At 37.2% G+C, this 21,303-nt stretch overlaps 1 protein-coding gene across 4 annotated transcripts in view; it reads left to right on the forward strand.

Moving 5' to 3' along the window:
• The window catches only part of arhgef10la (Rho guanine nucleotide exchange factor (GEF) 10-like a), a 122,350-nt gene that overhangs the window by 22,956 nt on the left and 78,091 nt on the right, over positions 1-21,303 (forward strand). The window contains exons 5-14 of one of the 4 annotated variants that reach the window (XM_044122199.1): positions 1,636-1,713; positions 1,810-1,940; positions 3,093-3,188; positions 4,931-5,039; positions 6,044-6,144; positions 7,298-7,375; positions 8,171-8,350; positions 10,131-10,247; positions 17,284-17,376; positions 20,549-20,719. In XM_044122199.1, the coding sequence (XP_043978134.1) occupies positions 1,636-1,713; positions 1,810-1,940; positions 3,093-3,188; positions 4,931-5,039; positions 6,044-6,144; positions 7,298-7,375; positions 8,171-8,350; positions 10,131-10,247; positions 17,284-17,376; positions 20,549-20,719 (1,154 nt within the window). The remainder of the gene's footprint in view (positions 1-1,635; positions 1,714-1,809; positions 1,941-3,092; positions 3,189-4,930; positions 5,040-6,043; positions 6,145-7,297; positions 7,376-8,170; positions 8,351-10,130; positions 10,248-17,283; positions 17,377-20,548; positions 20,720-21,303) is intronic. The other 3 variants (XM_044122200.1, XM_044122201.1, XM_044122202.1) reach the window with 3 other exon arrangements.

Below are 21,303 nucleotides of genomic sequence, written 5' to 3' on the forward strand. Positions count from 1 at the left end.
AAACAAGCTGGATACAATCGTGTTAAGTCACGTGGACAAAGTCGTTAGAGCAGCATCCACAAGAGATGTGCTTGATCTCCCTAAGGACAAGAACCTTTAAATAAAGCGACTGGCCACTTAATTAGGTACACCTATTCAAATGCTTGTTAAAACAAATAGTAAATCAGCCAATCATGTTGCAACAACTCAACACATTTAGGCCTCTAGACGTGGGGATGACAAGTTGAAGTACACAGAATCAGAATGGGGGAAAAAAGTGATTTAAGTGACTTTGAATGATGTGTGATTTTGGGACTTGACAGATTTTAATCATATTTTTCTTAAACATCTGATCTACTGGGAATTCCAGGCATATCTATCTCTTTGGCTTACAGAAATGGTCCAGGAAAGATAAAATGTCCATTGTGTGGCCATTATACAGATGAAAAATGCTTTGTTCGTGTAAATTTTCAGAGCAGAATGTGCAGATTGCTTTGAGATGATAATAAGGCGGCAGTAGCTTGAACAAAATAGCTACCTACCTTCAGTACCTGAAACCAGACTTTGCTTTTTCTACATCCCTTCTCTATACTGGATCTTAGCGCAACGTCAATGACTCAATGCAATCAGTTGGAATTCCTTAAAAATATTTTAATATATTATAAACTGAAGTTGACTGTGTTGTATTTTAACTAGGGTCACAACAGAATGCATTTAAATGCATACGTTTAAATTTAAACTGAGTTTAACCTCATTCAGTTTAAACCTAGGCGCAGAAAGCAACAAATCATAGTAGCTGCCACTCCTTTAATTTGAAAGCAGGAAATTGAAGCTACGGTTTGAATGGATTCACCAAAATTGGGCAAAACAGACTGGAAAAAATCTGCCTCGTCAGTTGAGTCTAGCTGCAACATTCAGTTTGGAAAGCTCAGAATTGGATGTAAACAACATGAATGAATAAATCCACTCTGCATTGAATCAGTGACTCGAGCTGCTGTTGTTGCAATAATGCTGTTGGTAATTGCTTCCTGGGACACTATAGGCTCCGTAGCTTTAGGTTGCACTGCTTAAACACTGCAGCCTACCTGTGGATGTCTGTCTCGTTATAACCATATAACACTCTTATGAAGCTCATAAGATCTTGAACTTGAACAAAACAATAAAATATGTTCCACACTGTACTCCAGTGGGCTCCACAATCACCAGCTATCAGTTAAATAAAGCAGTTTTGGAACGTGGTGAAATGGGAGCCTTGAATCGTGGATGTGTAGCTGACCTGACAAATCTGCAGCAACTGCATAGATGATCTCTGAGGAATATTTCTGACAGCTTATTAAATCTATACCGCTAAAAATGAAAGCGGGTACTAGCAAGGTGTATCTAAGTGGCCAGTGAGTGCATTCATAGGTCTAAGTTTTTTTCTAGCAAAAGCAAATATATTTTGTTCTGCTTCAAAATATTCACACAAGAGAAAAACTGCATGTGAATGTCTTTATGTTTTTCCTCTTGAGAGCAATAACATTTTGATCTATCAACAGAAAGCCCTAGAATGCCACTGCAAAACGATTGAAGCTAAAAAGCAAAACTCATGTGTTTGTGCAACTTGATGAAACTTTTTTTCTTCTGTTTTTTTGTCTGTCTGTGCGGCTGATACAGAAGCAGGTGCACCAGAGGCTTCGTTAGAGGTGATCTATGATGACGTTCCCAGCGAGGAACCTCTCTCCCCTGATGAAGGTCGGCGGCTGCAGAATTGTGTTTGTCTCAAATGTTTGCTCTCTCATGACCTCCAACCTGCAGCCCCTGACCTGCTGTGTGTGTTTGTGTGTTCAGCAGACATGATCTATGAAGATGTCCAAAGAGAGAGTGGTCCTTTGGAGGCAAACAACGGGTGGAGCTCCAGTGAGTTTGAGAGCTATGATGAGCAATCTGATAACGACGCCAAGCTGCCAGCAAGGAGCAAGGTATACCCCATGTCACATCATTCCTGATATCTGTGTATATGACATCTAGACAGGCCAGGTTGTTTAGGTTGGTTTTTCAGCACTTAAAACAATATCAAGGAGAATATTTCATTTGCTGCCTCTCTTTTGCAGTGCTCTTTATTAATGTATAGAAGTGGAAGGAAGCGGTAAAGGACATGAAAAATGCATAAAAGGCTGTCAAGTTTTATGCGAGCATTGTGAGATGAAAGTAAACATGAGGCATTTCTGTTTGAAAAGCCACAGATTCCCTTGCCTCTTTTCTGCCAAGACTGCTGGTAATCACTGTGATGCTCCACAGTGTGCCGCTTCCACATGATGGCACTGTGTGCACATTGACATTGTGCTGCATTTTCTTTATGCTCCAGAAGCTTTAAATGTGGCTTCATCACTGCAGGCATATGGAAAATCTGTAGTTGAGTCATTACTAATGTATAAATTTATACTTGCTTTTCAAACCTGAACATTGAAGGTGTTTGTGCATGGATAATACTCTACTGTAATCTAAGAGGATACAGAGTTGAACTTATAATTTGAAAAACAAATGAGGCCAGAGGTAACAAAAATTCTTCTTGATGTGGGACGGGGAAAATGAGTTGCTTGGTAATTACAGTGAGGTGTGGTGTGAAAAATCCCCTCACCGTGCTGTTGGCAGGTTTGTCTCAGACCGCTGAACAAAAGGAAGAATTCAGGTGTGCTGGATTTTACAATTAATGAAAAAAAGTTCAACTATTAGAGTCCAGCAGCCTTCATCAGAAACACATTGTTTTTAATTAGTTTCGCCCAATTAATTTTTCACCCGGTGAAGCTGAAGTTCTTGTTTAAGAAACCTGGGAGAGCTGCAGTAAAGTTTGTTTAGTTAATATTTGCTCCAAACTGCTTGCAGCCACTCTGAACCCTACATAAATCAGCAACCATTAGACACGACGCCTTTGACCAAAGCAGTGCTCCGAGCTTTCACTCTCTGCACTTGTGATTAATTCCCAGTGTTTCTCAGCTTTTCATTCCCCTTGATCACTTTGCATCCATTTCCTCTTCTGGTTTCTTTTTCTTGCTTTCCTCTTCCCTTTGGCTTTTGTGGCTTAACACTCCATGCACCTGTGCCCCACCTGTCCCCATCCAAACCTCCTGTAGCTCTCACCTGAAGTGCATCGGCTGAGGGAACGGTGCGCCAGGACCAAACGTGAACTGGCTATGAGGCTGTCTGGAAAGCACAACTATGACATCAAGGTATAACCCCAAGCAGCAACGGAAGAGTTACAATGGGCCTAAAAAATGCATACCAGGTTTTTGAGAGTTAAAAATACTGACACTGCCCTGAACAATTACCAAGATTTTTTTACCTTCAGTGTGATACATGTTCTATACAACGCAAATGAAAAACAAGTAAATCTATAAGGGGAAAATATACTGAACAGTAATAATTAAACTAGGTTAAATAATCTGACTGCAAAATTGCAAGTACTCTGAAACTCAGTTCAGCATTCTTTCTTTCTGTGAAAAGACCTTTCATCAGTTTCAGTGAAGAAAAAGCAACAGTGAAAAAAACAGCAGATATTCAGACTGTTCTGCAAGTGACAACAATCTCATGTGTTCTTCATACATCTGAACAAAGAAGGACTTTATTAAAACAGAATGCTTATATATCAAAGGGGACATCTTGATCTGGCTAAAATCTCCACAGGACAGTTTGTCTGAAAGAAACAAAGGTTTGGTATGTTTGGCACAGAAACAGGACTGCTCATTACAAATGGAACATTGTGTGTAGTGGTGGTAGCATCATTATTCTTAGGAGTGGAAATTTGTTATTTGTTAAATTGCATAAAATTCTGAATAGTGAAAAATGTCAGTAATTTTTTTTTTTTACCTAAGACCTTCAGATATCTATTAGAGTCCAGACATATACCCAAGTTAGCAAAAGAATGATTTCACGAGAGAAAATGTAAAGCTTTCCAATTCCTGAGAACAGAACAGGTTTGAACTGAAATTTTGTGGATGTTTAGATGAAGACTTGGAAGAAGACATGTTTCAGTCTGGTAGTTTTGGAGAATTTTCCAAGGTTGTTAGTTTTAAGGTGTAAACATTTATGACAGCAGGTTGCAGCTCTTCTTTTCATATAGTTTCTCAAATAACCCATTTATTAGATTTTCTTGTTTTAATTATACACAACATATGTCACACCAAATGTGGATTACATTTCTTTTTTTTAAGTCTCAAAAGGCTGTAATTTTAATTGGGGTGTGTACACTTTCGAAGCCCACTTTGTGTCGCATAATTTTATAGCGGAACTCAACTCCCTCTGCTACGTGTTTAACTACAGGATTGATGATCACCCAGAGCTGATAAATGCAATCTGTTATGCTCAGCTGACACAATGACTTAATTGGCTCGCTGTGCCATCCTTCTTAGCTCTTCCTCTGCTCTGTGACTTTGCTTTGAGACTATTGATTGGCCTGTTAGGCTCCCTTTTTATGTTTCCCTGCCTTGTTTAATATCGAGACAAATTCATGAAACTCATTAATTATTTAATAATAGTCTGCGTGTTTGCCTCCATAAACATCAGTGCAACTTACTGCCACTTTCTGACCTACTTTCTCGAACTAGTATCATTTAAAAATACTACTCCCCTGAGTGTATTCTTGGTCTGTGGAGTCTGGTTGCATGGCCTTTGCGATGCTCAGGGTGGAGTTTGTGGTCAGCTGAATTTTTCCCACACTGAGCAAGGCAGCTGATGTGGATCTCCCTCTCTTACCATAATCTTTCCATGATATGCTCACAGGCTCTCTGATTAGAAAGCCGTACAGCGACTCACGGGGGAGTCGCAGATGGTGAGGCTCATGATGAGCCTGCTGAGCGCCACTTCTCTCTGTCTCTCTCTGGAGGAGCACCGTAGGTTATCAAGCCACCGCAACATGGCACTTCCCTCCAGCTCTGATGCTCCTTTGTTGTCTCTGTGTGCTCCACGCAACCAGGTTCAGCAGCTCATGAGGGCAGCAAGAACCGGAACGAAGGATGGACTTGAGAGGACCAAAATAGCCGTCATGAGAAAAGTGTCATTCCTGCAGAGAAAAGATCAAATGGGTAATTGAGGAAATTTTTAAAACTTTGCTGCTCTTGAGTTATGACTATAGAATGTTGTGTAATTTATAAAGGAATCTGTAGATGCTTTAAAATTCATTGGAGCTTTTATAACATAAAAGACAGTTTACTTGGGTAAAAATCCAGCTTCGCCAAGCCGAATAGGAGTATCTAAGATGGTTGGGGTAGAAATCCCTTGAGGCAAACATGAAAGTACTGTGGAAGAAGAGATCTTACTGATTATATTTAAAATAAATGAAAAAGACAAGCTTTTGCAATTTCAAGTAAGATGGGGTGGGGGTGTGGGTGAGAAAAGTTTTGGGTGTGCAAGAGAGAAAACATCCCATGTGGTATTATGGAGCTTGTGTTTCAGGAACCTTACAGTACAGATAGATCCGCATCAATGAATGGATAGCAGCATCATTAAGATAGATGGCAGACTCATGCCAGGAACACATCTTTAAGTCATCACACAAAGGATAGGAAGGACAGTGCTGCTATTTTTAGGTATTGATCGCCTGAAATCTTAATCGCTTTGTATGTTTCATCCAAAAATCCTCTGTTATAATTTTAAAGGACAAATGAAACCTTCTGCTGTATCTTAATGGCTATGGGTGAATTGAGGATTTTCACTGTTGTATGCCGTTGTGCCATTGCAGAGATAAGAATGTGTTGGATTGCTTTTGTGCCTGTTTTACTCCTACATACAGTATTGCCCTGAATTTTCTTCCTTTGCCTGTTCTTTACTTCGCTCTTTCTCTCTCTATCTCACATTTTTTCTACTCTCTCCCTTTTTATTCTTCAGAGAGTTCAGAAGTTTCTTCATATTTTAGAAGTAATAAACTTAGCGTGTCACCGTGTCTCCAGCTGCTCTAAGATCTGAAGGCTGCCTTTCTGTTATTCTTCGTCCTTGTCACATTCTCCGTTACACACAAACACGCCCATGCACACATTACTCAGACACAGCAACAATCTGAAATTTTTTTTTTCATTTCTGAAATCTGCAGAGGAGGAGGATGATGCTGGATACCTGGATGTGGCTGTGTCAGAAGTGAAGCATCCTCCCCCGCAGCTGAGCCCCATGCCAGAAGGGTTGACCAACCACCAGGTGCAGCTGACAGCAACCCCATCATCCATAAAAATCTATAACAGCTACACTTGTTAACAGCTTAGAAGCTAGTACTTCGACTAGAAAAGCTAAAGAATAGTAAAATGTGCAATGTTTCGTAGAGTGTATTGTTCGGGCGAGGCTTGTCACTTTGGTAAATTGAAAATAGGACTTTCCAACATGTGGTGAAAGTAGTGAAAGGGTTTATTTGCACCCAAACACAAGTAGTGTTGGTACAAAGCCAAGTCTAAAAACAAACTAGACTCAAACCTCTCTTTATTTTGTTCAGCTTAATCGGTTTCCAGAAAGAGTATACAACCTGCTCACATGATTGCTTGTTCAAAACAAAAAAAAAAAGGATGAAGAAAATCAATTTATTGTTCTGATGCTACTTACATGAAGTGTCCTGTCCATTTTTCTTAACATTGTCTTTTTAACAATGTCTTGTTGTATAGTCTACATGTTTACTGTATTTGATACACATTATTGTTCTTCCAAAGATAAATTGAATCATAGAGGCAGTCTTGATCAGGACTTTCTATCTCTCATACTCATCCAAAAATTGAGTCTCCACCCATAAACTCCACAAACTCTGTACTAGTTATTATATGTTTGCTTAAAAACACCATAAGGAACATTCTGTACAATTAAAGCACAAAAAAAACCCAGATGAAAAGTGGGACTCCCAGGTAGAGGTTAATATGACAGTTCTTTCTACACACGCTTGTAACACACAAGCACAAGAGTTGAGAGACTCATCAAAATGTGCTCTATGACAATAGCTTTTAATGGTGTATGCACGCCTGTAAACCAATTCAGTACTCAGTAGCCTTAGGATTATGCTTCAGGCTTTTAAAGAAGTCATTTGTTATTCAGTATTTTTAATATCTGTTTGCTTTAAACTCCTGATCTTGTTTGTAAAAGCAGTGTGTTTTAACACAACTAGTACAGCTGCTTTCATGTCACAGCACCTCCAGTGATTCAGTTTGTTCAAACAGACCGACTCCTCCGATTCTTTTTCTCCTGTGACTAACGCATGATTATGGTGTAATCCATCAACCGGTGCCGTGCTTAACTGAAAGCATGCCACACACCGCAGCCCAATCATGTCCTGTTAGAATCTGAGCTCCTGACTGATCTGTTGTCCACGCAGGTTGTCAGGCGCCATATCCTTGGCTCCATCATTCAGAGCGAGCGGAGCTACCTGGAATCTCTCAGGAGGATCTTGCAGGTGAGCTGTTTAGTCCTCCTGTCCTCTCCTGCCACATGCAATATCTTCACAGTTTAGCCACTGTGAATTACATTGAAAAGAGAAGCAGAGATATTCATCAAATTATGAAGGTGTCTGTGCATAAATAATCTTGATAAAATGCCTATCCTTTTTTGGAGGGGGCTTCATGCTGATGCAGAGAAAGAGAGCCTGTCAGGTTTGCACGATGGGGGTGCAGTCGCTCCTCTTTAATCTCCCTTGATAAAAAGGAAAAGGAGACCTCTTATCTCATCATCACTAAAAAATAAAAAAAGCCTAGTGAAATAGAATTAACTACAATCAATGGTTGCTTTGTGTGCAATAAAACCTTTCATTGTCAAGATAGAATGTCCTGCCTTTGTTAGGGGTTGGCATTAATGTTCATGTTCTTTTGTGAAGTTCATTGCTTTTAAAACTTTTTTCTGTGTGATTCAAATAGAGCAGCCAAGTAGTAATGAAAATGCACTGTTCCCAGACACATGATATGATTTGGATACAAAAGACATCTTGAACAATTTGAAATGTTCACTACTGTACAACACCACAATATAATTGAATGGTTTCTGGTGCTGCTTTCTGATGTTCCTTGTGTCTGCTTTTAAATTATAGTTAAAGAAATTTCATGAGGAGATCAACACTTTTCCCTTCTGTGAAAGACTGTCAACCGATGTTTTTGCTTCCATTACTATTCTGGCTCTAAATTTTGAAGAAGTGGCTGGCCAAAAATGCTTATGCCTATCAATCTATGATTACAATTTTCTTCCTCATTCTCACCAGGAGTACCACAGACCATTGATGGAGGCAGAGCCGCGCATACTGAGTCCAAGGAAGATCCGGCCCATTTTCCACCGAATCAGAGAGATCACACAGTGTCACTCCATGTTCCAGATTGCGCTGGCTTCCCGTGTGGCAGAGTGGGACAGCAGTGAGAAAATCGGGGACTTGTTTGTTGCCTCGGTCAGTGTACATTACAGAAACCACACTGTTCCTTCACATCTTGACCAATGCGTTGGTACAGATGATGCCAAATATGTACATATACTGTGCAAAAAAAGACACAATTTTTTCTTTCACAATCTGACATCAAAGTAGAGAAGGGCTAAAAGGACACCCAGCAAGGAAAAAGCCTTTTCTCCAAAAAACCCATAAGAAGCAAGATTTTAGTTTATAAGTGTCCAAGAAGAAAAAGACCTTATTTTTTTAGAAACACTTTCTGTGGTTTGATAAAATAAAATGTATTTGGACATAAAGACCACCGTTACATCTGATAGAAAATATATTATATTTTTAATGTGGGAGCTTTGCTGCAGTTTGGACTGATACATCACGATGGCCTTAGGATGAAAGAATAATATGTGTAAACACTGAAGAAACATCTCAAGACATCTGTCAGAAAGTTATAGCTTGATCATAAAAGGGTCTTTTAAGTGAACTGTGAACCTTGGTATCAAATCAGATTAGTTACAAGGTGGCTCAAGAACAACAAAGTCATTGCTTTGTAGGTGGTATCAAAGGAAATTTGCTTGCAGAGCTGAAAAGGTGTGTGGACAGAAGGTGACCTAGAAATCTGAGTCATTTAAAAGAGCTATGTCAGAAGGATTGGGCCAAAATAGCAGCTGAACTATTGTAAGAAAAATTTTAATAACAATAAAAATTGTGGAAAAATACCTAAAACCAAGGTATCTGACCAAAGTCACATACCCTTATGTTGCTCATCATTCTGGTTTATAGCAAATAATTTTGGTTATGCTAAGTGACCAAACAGAGGATTAATTTAGCCTAATTTATTGCAAGACACTCAGGGGAAAAAATAACAGCTGTAAATGTCGATAAAGGCCTTTGGATATTTGGCTGTAAATTACATCAGTCTTTATTCTGGGGAGAATCTGTCATAGTTCCCCTATTGTATTCTATTGGGTCTCATTGCTACGTCTCTGTTAGCTCAGTAATGATGAGCAAACAGACATAGTTTACCCCAAACAAAATCAATTACAAGCATGATAAATATCTCCACTGCATCAAATGGTCTCAGGGATATATGTTGTCACAATTTTTTGCAGTGCTCAAGCCTCTGCAGTGTGTGTTCATCCATATGGTTTGCTCATTATTTGTCTATTAGAAGGAGTTGTTTTATTATTTTCTTTGCTGGGTGTTATTGTGTTGTTCCATTGATATTCTAAGACCTACTGTTTATCTAATGAAACCCAGTTGACAGTGGAAGTGCTAGGACAGTATACAGCCCAGCTTGGGCTCCTTCTTTTTTTACTTCTACCTGCAGAGTCTGCAGTAATATCTGAGCCAGCAAGGTCCTAAGGGAAACTTAGAGAAAAGAGGGTTAATTCCATCATCTGATTTGCCAATTTCCCATTACTCCTCATATTGTCGCTATCAGCCGCCTGGCGTAGGTGTAATTGTGGAAGGAGAATAGATATTTACCACAGAACAGTCACACGCAGCTGCACGCCCACACAATCTTCCACCTCATTCTTCTTTGTGCACCATACTAAATGGATCGGGAGGGATATTTGTTTACCGTTTCAACAAATAGGATGAAAAACAAATAATTTATTTTCATCTTATGGCCTGTTTTTGCCAAGGATATACAAGTCAGAGGAAATTATATGACTCTGCATGTTATTAGAAAACTATACATGTTGCCAATCTAAACAATGATTCTGGTGCCGTAAGATATTTACTATATATATTTTTATTAATCATATTCTCTTTTCTTTTACAGTTTTCCAAGTCCATGGTGCTGGATGTGTACAGTGATTATGTGAACAACTTCACCAATGCAATGGCTCTCATCAAAAAGGCATGCATGTCCAAACCGGCATTCTTGGAATTTCTGAAGGTGAATATATTTCTTGTTGCACTATATTGAATTTCTACATAATTTTTGTCAAATATCCAGTTTATATTTTTAGTTTCTGTTTAGCTTTTTTTCAAGCCCCAGAGTTAGAGAATCAATATCAAGATCTAAGCTTTTCAAGCAGTAGCCTACAGCTCAATGTTAAGTTTAACAGATAGGTGATACATCTATAAAATTCAGGAAAATCCCATTTATACAAGCTTAATGAAGAGTCACATGAAAAAGTTTACATTTCTCCCTAATGGCATTCATCCAACCATGATCAAACATATGTAGGCCATGTTATTTATACCAAGGAATTACCATAGAGCTATAGGCACAGGATACACTCAGAAGACCATTTTAAACTTTGAGATCATTGTGAGAATTTTAGTATAAACATTACCCAAGTGTCCACTTGTCAGTGTCATAAAGACTTTCTTTTGGATGAAAACATTTTAAATTAAGATCCACATTCAGTCCAGTAAGTGGCATTGTGCTAAAAGCTACAATTTTGCACATTTCAATAGAGCAACTACTTTAGCAGTGTGATCTTTAGGATTACTGTGTTTTCCCACAATTTGTTTTTAACCAATATTGAACCTAACTTCTTATTAAAAGTATTTTATCACTGTGTTTCTTTGATTTGCACTAGGTTTATTTCTGAGCAAAAAAGAAATTAGTTGTTTTGTGTTTTGACAGAACTACACAGCTGATAATGCTGGGCATCTGACAGCCCTGTCGGAAGGAATTTAAAATCTGGCATTAAGCTTTCATCCAAAATGCCTGAAAGTATTCGCTTTATAAAAACTGACTTATTCTAGTTTCTTTTGGAAATGAAAATCAAAATATGGTCATGTATAACTGTTATTTTCTTCTTGTGAAAAGGTCTATATTTACCCAGGTTTGCCTTGAAAACATGGAATTCAGATGTCTTTTAAAGCATGCTGACAATAACAGTTACCTTATATGTGTATTACTTGTAATATGTATAGTCACAGACTACAGACACGATAAACAAAATGTTAAAAGACCTTTAGATTTCACTTTCTATTAGAGAAATGAAATGTTAGTTATCGGGTCATTTTAACCTACAAACATCTTAAATGAATAAAAATAGAATCACAATATGGAAAGCAAAAAATATATTGATGCTTTTGTTGTTGTTGTGTCATAGTCTTAAAAATAGCTTAAAATTAACCCATGAAAGCTAAGCAATATTTTTGTGAATGTACAGCATTAATCTATCAAAAAAATTTCCAAAGCAAAAGGCAATTTTACTTTATTAAAACATGAAAAAAAGTTTCTTGGGACAGTTTTGTACTGTATATGACATGCACGATAAATGCAGACTGATTTAAAAACTGACTTAAGGTATGAACAAGAGTGCCATTGTATTGTTCTATTGAGATATACTGTAATAGATCAAACTTTTCAAATCACATTAATTTAAACAGTCACTACCCATCATATAGAATTGAAAGAATTTGCTGGTGTTTTACTGTTTTTTTTTTCCACTATTGACATCTTACCCATTTTAAATTCTCTGGGTTCAGTGGGTTGAGGTGCCCAAAAGCATAACTGGTACTATAGGTGTTGTCTTTTTTTTTAACCTCAAATTAGCATTTAAGGGACATGCCATCAGTGGAATATTTTGCGGGTAAATGCCAACGCTTCTTGTAGTACTCTCAGGTTGCCTGGTAACAAATGTAAATTTATTCCGTAAGGTCAATGACATGATCAGAAATCCATTTTATAAGCATTTTACATTTGTACAATGTATCATGGCTAGCATTTTGCTTTGTGGGTAGAAACTTATTATTTCAGTTTTAATTATTATTTATTTTCATAGATGTTAACTAATTCTGCCATCCATTATATAGGAATTCAAACACCTTTACAATACATACATTTACTGTCATTGGAAAAACTTATTTTTGATACAGATTGTGTGTATTGTTACAAAAACTCAGCTAATGGAGCTTAATCTGATTCACTTTAAGAATTTAAGAGGAAAGTGGATGTGGCTATAAAGGCATTTTCTAATAATTTTCTATATTTTTGGTGCCAGTTTTTTTTTTTCCTTACAAAACACAGTATGACCACAGATATGTCTGTCTGTCAGTCAGTCAGTCAAATTTGTAAAGCACATTTCAGCAACAAGGCAGTTCAAAGTGCTTTACATCATAAAAACATACACACAAATACAAAATTGTAGAACACACAGTCAACAATTGTCAAGTGCCATCGCTACATATCAAAATGTTGATTAATATTTCATTGACTATCTTTCAAAAGCAACTCTAAACAAGTGAGTATGTAGTTGAGATATAAAAGACACTCAGTGTTTTGGCTGTTTTGCAGTTTTCTGGGAGTTTGTTCCAGATTTGTGATGTGTAGAAGCTGAATGCTGCTGTTTAAAACAAATGATGAAATGCAACAAAATTGTTATATCCATATCCTGCCCAAACAATAAAAAATATTTCTCAAACTGATTATTTTTAAAATATTGAGGTCAAAGAGTTGCTACTTTACTCTGATTAAAAAAACAATTAAACTTTTTTAGATCACTTCCTAGTGTATGAGACACAACAGTTATTCTCTCAGTGGCTCACTGTAGAGGATGGATATCATTTTGCGACAGAACTGGTATCAAACATACTGTCACGCAAGTCCAAGATTTGTTACATTGCAGAAGGGCTCTGTGATCCAGCCACAGTGAATATGATTATGACCCACTTTGACTGGGTTATAATCATATTCAGTGTAATCTCTTCACTTTATGCTCCATTCCCCCGAAGACCTCTACTTTGAACTTTCTCAGAGTTTCCCCAGCGCTGACTCAAGAGCCTTTCCTGGCAGCCACCAATGTCTTTTTGCCTAGTTGAAGCTATAAAAAACTATGGCAGTTTACATTATGGAGAAATAAAGTGCCATGCAAATGTCACATATTCCAGTCGTAAAACTCTATGTGTAAAAGGGATTTCTACATACCTTTTAGGTGATGTTACCACATTCTGTTAGGATGGGGCCACTTACATTTTATTTGTAGCTTATGCTATTCAGTTTTTTGAGGACTTGGTAAAAAGAAGTGTTCATATTCTTTGTTTATGTGCGGAAGAGGATTAGGGACACCGAAAAAAAAAAAAAAAAGAATTCTGAGAATAAAGTCAGAAAGTCAGATTTTTTATTTTTTTCCCCGGTGGCTCTAATCCTCTTCTGTAAATATGAGTTAGTACTTGTCTTTTGGATAGCTTGCAATGCTTTAACTATTTCACTATTTTAAATTGACTATTTTATTCTCTATACAAAAGTTGTTTTCGTCTTTCAAATCCAAAACAGACACAACCTTTTTGAGCCAGACAGACATTTTTGTTTATATTTATCCTTGAGTAATTCAAGGACCATAAGAAAACCTCTTTGTGGGACTTTTGTGTGTCACCAATTGTAAAGCTATACCAAGCTAATTAACATAAAGCATTCAGATATATGTATTTCCTCTGAATCTGTTTCTTTTCTTTACTTCAAAATTGCAAAAACAGACATTTTATACTAGTTACTTAGACTCTGAAAAGAAAGTGTCAAGGTTAGCTCAGTGCTCCTTTTCTTTTAGTTCTTTTGCTCAGTAGCCATGTTTAAAAATAAAACGTCTTTCCAAGAGTCATCGAACTGTTATGTAGCACTTTCGATCGTTCATTCGTTTTAAAAGCATTCATTAAAGACTTACACTGCCAGGTTACTCTAGCCATTTTGCTCTTACTTATTGCGCAGTAAGGGTTTAGTAATGACTAACAAAATTTAGATGATATTTCAAGTTATCTGGTAAGTTCATTCTGCTCTTGTTTTCATGTGAGGCACCAGCCTGGATTTTAGATTCTGTCTCCGTTAGGAAAGCTTGACTGTGCAATACATAAATGCCCTCTAAAGAACAGATAGTGATGGTCAATATCTCTTCTTGACACCACTCCAATGTTTTTCATCTAAAAAGATGGAAAGCCATAGAGAAAACGTTTTTACTCAGTGCTCCTGCAATGTTTCACTGAGTCCACTCAGAGGCCATCTTTGCTTACGAGGTTACCTGGGAAAAACAGTTTGTGTGCTCAGTCACCGAACATTAGCTCAATCTGATGAAACTTTTGCAATTTCTGTCTTCATAGTATGACCTGTGATTTCTTGATTGGATAGCTTTTGACCACTGGGAATGCCTGTTACTTGCACTGTCCTCAAGCAGTTATTTGCACTTTGTTTTAGACAGTTAATCAAGTTCTAAAGAGGAACATGGTGCAACTTTGGCCTCGCCCTGGCAGTAGAGGGAAGGTTTGTTAAAAAATAACCTAATGGGAACTGAGAATAATGCCTTTCTATTAATTGTGAATTTGAACATTGAACAGCCAACAATGATTATTAAACCTGTCCATATCATATTTTACTGCGACAGACTGGCGACCTGTCCAGGGTGAACCCTGCCTCTCGCCCGGAACGTTAGCTGGGGATAGGCACCAGCAACCCTCCTGACCCCATTAGGGACAAAGGGTGAATAGATAATGGATGAATGGATGGATATCATATTTTACAACCTTGGATGATTTTTTTTCTCATTTACTATACTGAAATTAGTAATAACCAGGCCAAACTGAAATGCATGCCTGAATCAAAAGCATTGTTTGATTAGATTGATTGATTGATTGATTCATCATTTATCAGTCAACTACCTATTCCAATAATTTCTAATAATGTTAAAATAGTATTAACTTAGAACCACTGCCTTAAGTTAAGAAACACAAGGCTTTCCCTCTTCCACCTGTTGCTGCACATTGTTGGCCAGCTAGCTGAAGATGGACTTCTATTTTCTTTCCTTCACTCAAAATAATAGACAAATTTAGCAGTTTGGAAATATTTCTCAACATGAAACATATAGACAGTCATAGTATAGAAATTGAAGAACCCTTACCTTAAGTTAATACTGTTTAAAACTAAAATTAGAAAGCTATAAGTGGTCTTATTAGTGACCTCCAGGCTTTCTACCACAGTTTATTAATTAATAACGTACTAAATTAGCTTGATACTCTCATGCTACTTTATAAAAAACAGATCTCCAAAAAGATAGTGATGTTCAACTATACTGGAACTTGAAAACTGCCATTAAGATTAGTAGAAATGTATTCAATATTTATATTTCTTTGTAAGTATGTACATGTTCCAAAGTGTACATAAAACATATTAGAATATTATTATAAATAATGTTCTATTTTATTTTTTAAATAATAGAAATAATTGTTCCAAGAGGTAAAGTACATCCCAGACAGATTGCCTGTGTATCACAGGGCCAATAAGCTGGCAAACAGCCATGTACTCACAGCTTTATCTAATGTTCTTGAATTGTGGGAGGAGACCATATCTGGAGGGAGACCTCAGCTCAGAATCAAACTGTGAGACAATAGTGATAAATCCTATTCTTGTCAACTCTTCTTTTTACAAAATAAATACATTTAACACATCCTATCCTGTAGGGCTATGACCATGCCTTTGTTGGTAAGCATGCATTCTGGATAACTTCCTAGGAAAGTGTTTAGGGCATGTCTCACTGCTAGTAGGTCTCAGGTTAGAACTAGACCTTGCGGCAGAGATTAAATCTCTTTGCCGTCTTGGGAACAACTCTGAATCCTCCCCAGATGGGATCAAAAAGGTAATGAGAGGGAAGGAGGTCAGGGAGACTCTACTTAAGCTGTTGCCCCAATGACCAGGTCTCAGATAAGCTGTAGAAGATATATCATTGGAAGAAATTTTTTAAACGGAAATGTTTAACAGGAAGAAGCCATTATTTCTGCTGATGGTTGAAAGTACATTATAACATTATTTTATTACCTGGACTAAATATTTATCTTTTGTTACCTCTAAGACTAGAACTGTGCTGGTAAGGGCTACATCCTTTATATGGTTTAGGGAAAGCAGGACTAACATAACACTTATCTCAAATAATGAGGAAAAGAGAATGACCCAAATGTAGAGGGGAGGAGGCTGAAATAAAGTAAATAAAAATAAAAAATACAAAAATGGAGGTCGATAAGGAATCCCAAATGATACACAAGACGAACATAAGGAAACAGGCAGGTGGCATTAGCAGGGTGATTTGACCAAGAACCTTTTAATTGAAAGACTTTTCAGCTGGAGAGTTGTTCACTGAACATGGAGCAGGTGATTAATTAAAAACCAGGTGCAGCTGTGAGGGAAGACGAGTAACTGCTGTTGAACTGTGGAAACTGGAGAAAAGGAAACAAGAGAGCAGAATATAAATCAATATGAACTTCCAAAATAAAGTTAAATACAAACCTAAAGTCACAAAGACCTTGACAGCTTGTTGGAAGGCCAGTGCCATTTCATCCTGTAAGCCAAGCAGTGTGTGAAAACATCAGCATGTTCTCTGACCGCAGTAAGACCCTTACATTAGTTTTGAAACCATACTTTTTTAGAACCTTGCCATATCTAGATACCAGGTCCAAGGGTAAATGTTTTTTTCTATTATAGATAACTCATGTATAACACAATACATAATTACAACCACTTAAAAATAAGTCAGTATACTTAATTTGAATGTCAGATATTTGTATAAGCATGAGATCGTTATTATTATCTTCTGTCCTTGTCACCTACACAAGGTCTATTGTGCTGCCATATCTGTACATTAAAATTATTACCTTACATGTACCTTGCATGCTTTTTACATTTAAACTAGTTTATCTGAAGCACACAAAAGAGGAAATTATTCCCATACTTAGTGCTCTGTCTACAACTCCTTGCCTTACAGTAATCTATGAAATATAAGTAACTCAAAACAAAAGTAATCTTTTGAACTCCCACATATGACACAGCCCCTGACCTTTGTACTTATTTCATCCACTTGTACACCTACACAAGGTCTATGGAGGAAAAATAAAACAAACTACTCTTTGAACATTTTCTTTTAAATCTTCCTTTAATATTATGTGTTTCTAACTACCTGTTGCATTTTCTCATTTTTTTTCTTTTCTTTTGGTTTCAGAGGAAACAGGCCTCCAGTGTGGACCGGATAACTCTGTATGGACTGATGGTGAAGCCCATTCAGCGATTCCCCCAGTTCATTCTCCTCTTGCAGGTAGAAGACATTTTTCATTCTTTTTTTTTTTGATACAATAAATCCCACTGGAGTTCTGTTTTTATGGTGGGTAGTGGGAGATATGGTCAAAATTGAAATCTGCAACGGTAGTGAATTGATTATAGTATTTTACTTAAGTAGACAACAAGTTGTATATCAGTTCCTTTTTTACAACATCCACAGAGGTGGAGCTTTAAAGGTAGCAGGCAACCACCATCATCCCTCTCGTGGATTTATATGCTGACTTTCCTTTTTCTATTTTGAGGCAAGATTTGGATTTGAGCTTGACTTGCTGTATCTGCAGCAGCTCATTTCATCCCTCAGTAGGCATTGATTATCTATGAATTCAAAAGATAAGTTATGAATACGAATCAGGCATTTTCTTCCAGCTGAAACTCAATACTCCAAAGATGAAGTGTATCTATTTAATCATACATTACACAGAAGTAAATCTGAAGGCAACAAGGTACATCTGAGCTGCTTATCAAGAAAAGAACAAGCTTTTCATCGGGTCATAGTTGCAGGACAAATAGAGATATGCAAGTCATAAAACATTCAGTTTTTATTCACCATATGAATATGCTCTGATCTCTTCAAAACTTCCCACAATACCTAAATCCTCTGATGCTGAGAGTGATTATGAGTTGGTTAAGAAACTCTTTTGGAAAGTTTGACATCCATAGTCAGAAACTGGGAGTGCATTTGACCTAAATATTACAATTTTGTAAAGAAATTATCACCAGGCAGAATACTGTTGCCTATTCTGTTACCAGAAGTGAAGTGTCCTGTAGAATACAGATGCATATAAAAAGATGGACAGAAGGACTTTGTATAAAATGACAGCATTACTTAAAACAATTTTGCCCATTCAGGCACATTCATTAAACTAAAATCATAGATAGAGATAAGCATAAAGATATGCTTGTATTTATAAGAATATCTACTGTTTTTCTCAAATCACTGGGTTCAGTTTTATGCATTCCCATCCAGTTCAAGAGTTTGATTTCCTTTTTTTATTTAGCTCATCAGAAACCTGCATCCACATAAATGGTAAGGTCGATTTACAAGTTTGTAAAAGCATAAATGAAGAAACTGGTGCAGAGGAACAAGACTCCAGTCATTGTATCCAAAGGGTTAATCTACAACTGATGTGTCTCTATTGTCTAAAAATTGTCAAACAAGAAACAAATGTCCTCTTAAAGACTTAAGTGGTAGTTTTCTGTTGTGAGTTGAGCCTTCAGGCAGGGTGAGAAATATTGGGACTACACTAAATATTACAAATCATTGAAGGATTTAATTTGGTGACTAGTTATTTATAAAGTCATTCCCAATGAGCTTTCAGTAGAAATGATAATCCTTTTCAAAAGGCAAGGTGGCATGTTGTAGACAGAGCACTAAGTATGGGAAGAATTTCTTCTTTTGTGTGCTTCAGATAATCTAGTTTAAATGTAAAAAGAGCACACCTGGGCTCTCAGTGCCAATTAAATTATGCTACATTCATCTTGATTCCTTATTGATGGCAAAACAATAGATTGATTACAGCTGAGGTCACAGGTTATTCTTCATCTAATTAAAGGTGTAGCTGCAAACAATGCAACAAGCAGTCATGTCTGGAAATGTTGAAAAATGCTCAACGTTCAGGATTATTGTAAAACGAAAAAGAAGAAATTAGGCTAAACTGTAAACAGATTACTTCAAAAAATATAGCTCACTACATATGATTAGGTACCAAAACAAACCACTTTACTGCAGCTGCCACAAACACAGCAGGAGGAGCTAATTTAACCAACCCTACTGAAGAGCCACCAGAAATAAGGTGAAAATGACACCAGGTGTGACTCATAAAACAGTTACTACCACCTTGTATGCAATGCAGACAGCTTTTTAGTTTGTAATTTTTAAAGCCCTTTCTGATGTTTGTCCACCTCAGGTTATTTGCTACATGCTGATGATGACTTTGTGTAATTGCTTGCAACAAATAAGGAGCGGGCTGCAGCAGAACTGTCAGCTGTAATGATTAAGATCTGTGGCTGGTTGTGGAGCACATGTTTGCTTTTCAGTAAACCGTATTCATGACTTTTTTCAATGTCTGTGAATACACGTTGAGATTCAGATGACATGGTGGCAGAGAAAACAAAGTCTGTTCAAGATCATCAGTATTCAGTTGTAACACAGATCCCCACAGCTTTAAAAAAAGAAAAAAATGCTTCTAAAAAGCATTTTAAAAATGTATACATTTTAGAACATAAATTATTTCACTAATGAGGCTTCCCTGAAATATATGAATGTCATGGTTCAGTTTAACATGAACTACGGTGTGAACATTTGAACACAACCAGGGAGGACTTCACGACAAAAACAGAAGAACTCTCTGAGCAAGCTTTGTAATATTATACCAAAGGTCAAACTTAAATTTTACAAGTGCGTAAAACTAGTATTTGCATGGCAGCTCAGTCTTGGAATATAATGCTGAAACAGAAGTTCATGAGTCATTACCCATTAAATCGGTAAGCGTTATGGAAATTAGTACCTGTTCCATATTGAACATGTTTTGAATTTTCACTCGTATAACTTTTTATACGATATTCTGTAACTGATCTAATCATCCAATTTAACATTTTAAACTTGCTTTATGTTACCAACTTGTAATGGACCACAGATGGAAATTGGCCTCTCTGGCTAAATCTGGTACATTTACATCAGGGGTGCCCAATGTCGGTCCTGAAGGGCCAAATGCTGCATGTTTTAGTTCTCTCCCTGGTTTAACACACCTGGCTTGTTAGAAGGCCTTAAAAGAACATTGACATGCTGAAAAGGTTGTTGGACTGACTTTGGGCATCTCTGATTTACATGATTCTTAAGTTGTCATGTTGCATTTTTGTTGTTAAACAAATAAAGTGGATGGATTTTTTTTTTTTTTTTTTTAACATCCAATCCCCTGAAGATGATGCCCGGACATTTATGTACAACTGCAGTTCAGAATAAAAATAATAAAAAAAGTTCATCAACAGTTTTAATATAAAACATTCCATGGAACAAATCCTTAAAATGTACTTAATTGGACTTTCTGGAACTGCGTATTTCTTGCAAAGCTAACTAAAAATGGAGAAAGTATAAAAGTATCTGAGCATAAGTGGAACTGAACAGCTGCTTTCCTCTCTGACTTTTTTAGGACATGCTTAAGAATACACCAAAGGGCCACGTGGATCGTCTTCCCCTGCAGCTCGCACTGACAGAGCTGGAAACGTTGGCTGAGAAGCTGAATGAACAGAAACGAGTAGCTGACCAGATTGCAGAGACTCAACAACTCGCCCGCAGCATCAGTGATCGCCTGCTCAGTAAGGTGACTGGATGCACACACCTGAACGTGCACGTGAACACTCACACACATTTTCTCCAATGTAATCAGCTGCGAGCCAGCCTCTGAGCCCTACAGCTCATCTGTTTTGTTATCACTGGAAGCCAAACACCTGGACATTTAACTAATATATAGCACATTACTTGTATCGCTTTCCAAAGCATTAATTTTTGGTGGCATTTATATTTAGAGAAATCATCTCACAGAAACGGTGGCCATTATCATCCCTAAACAGTACCACATGCAAAGGTAGAGGCATTGCTTCTCCATTACACACTAAAATTGCAGTCCTGCTGCTGCAAATCTGAACAAATGCTGCTGTGAATAAGAAGAATTAGCGGGTAAATGAGACATTTAATTGGAAACTGTAAGAGAGCTATCTTTTTCACCCTGTCGGTCTCACTCTTTGCTCTGCATTCCCCCAACTCTCTGTTTACTCGTTTACTCCACTTAGTATACACTTCTGTTCTTCTCCTTGAGTGTTACGATGCTGTCCTCTTTCCATTTTTTTCTTTTTTAAACCCTTCTTCTCTTCCTTTCTTATTTCATATTTCTGTATCATCCATTGC

Source organism: Gambusia affinis, linkage group LG07 (assembly GCF_019740435.1).
Source record: "Gambusia affinis linkage group LG07, SWU_Gaff_1.0, whole genome shotgun sequence".
NCBI classification, from domain to species: Eukaryota; Metazoa; Chordata; class Actinopteri; order Cyprinodontiformes; family Poeciliidae; genus Gambusia; species Gambusia affinis.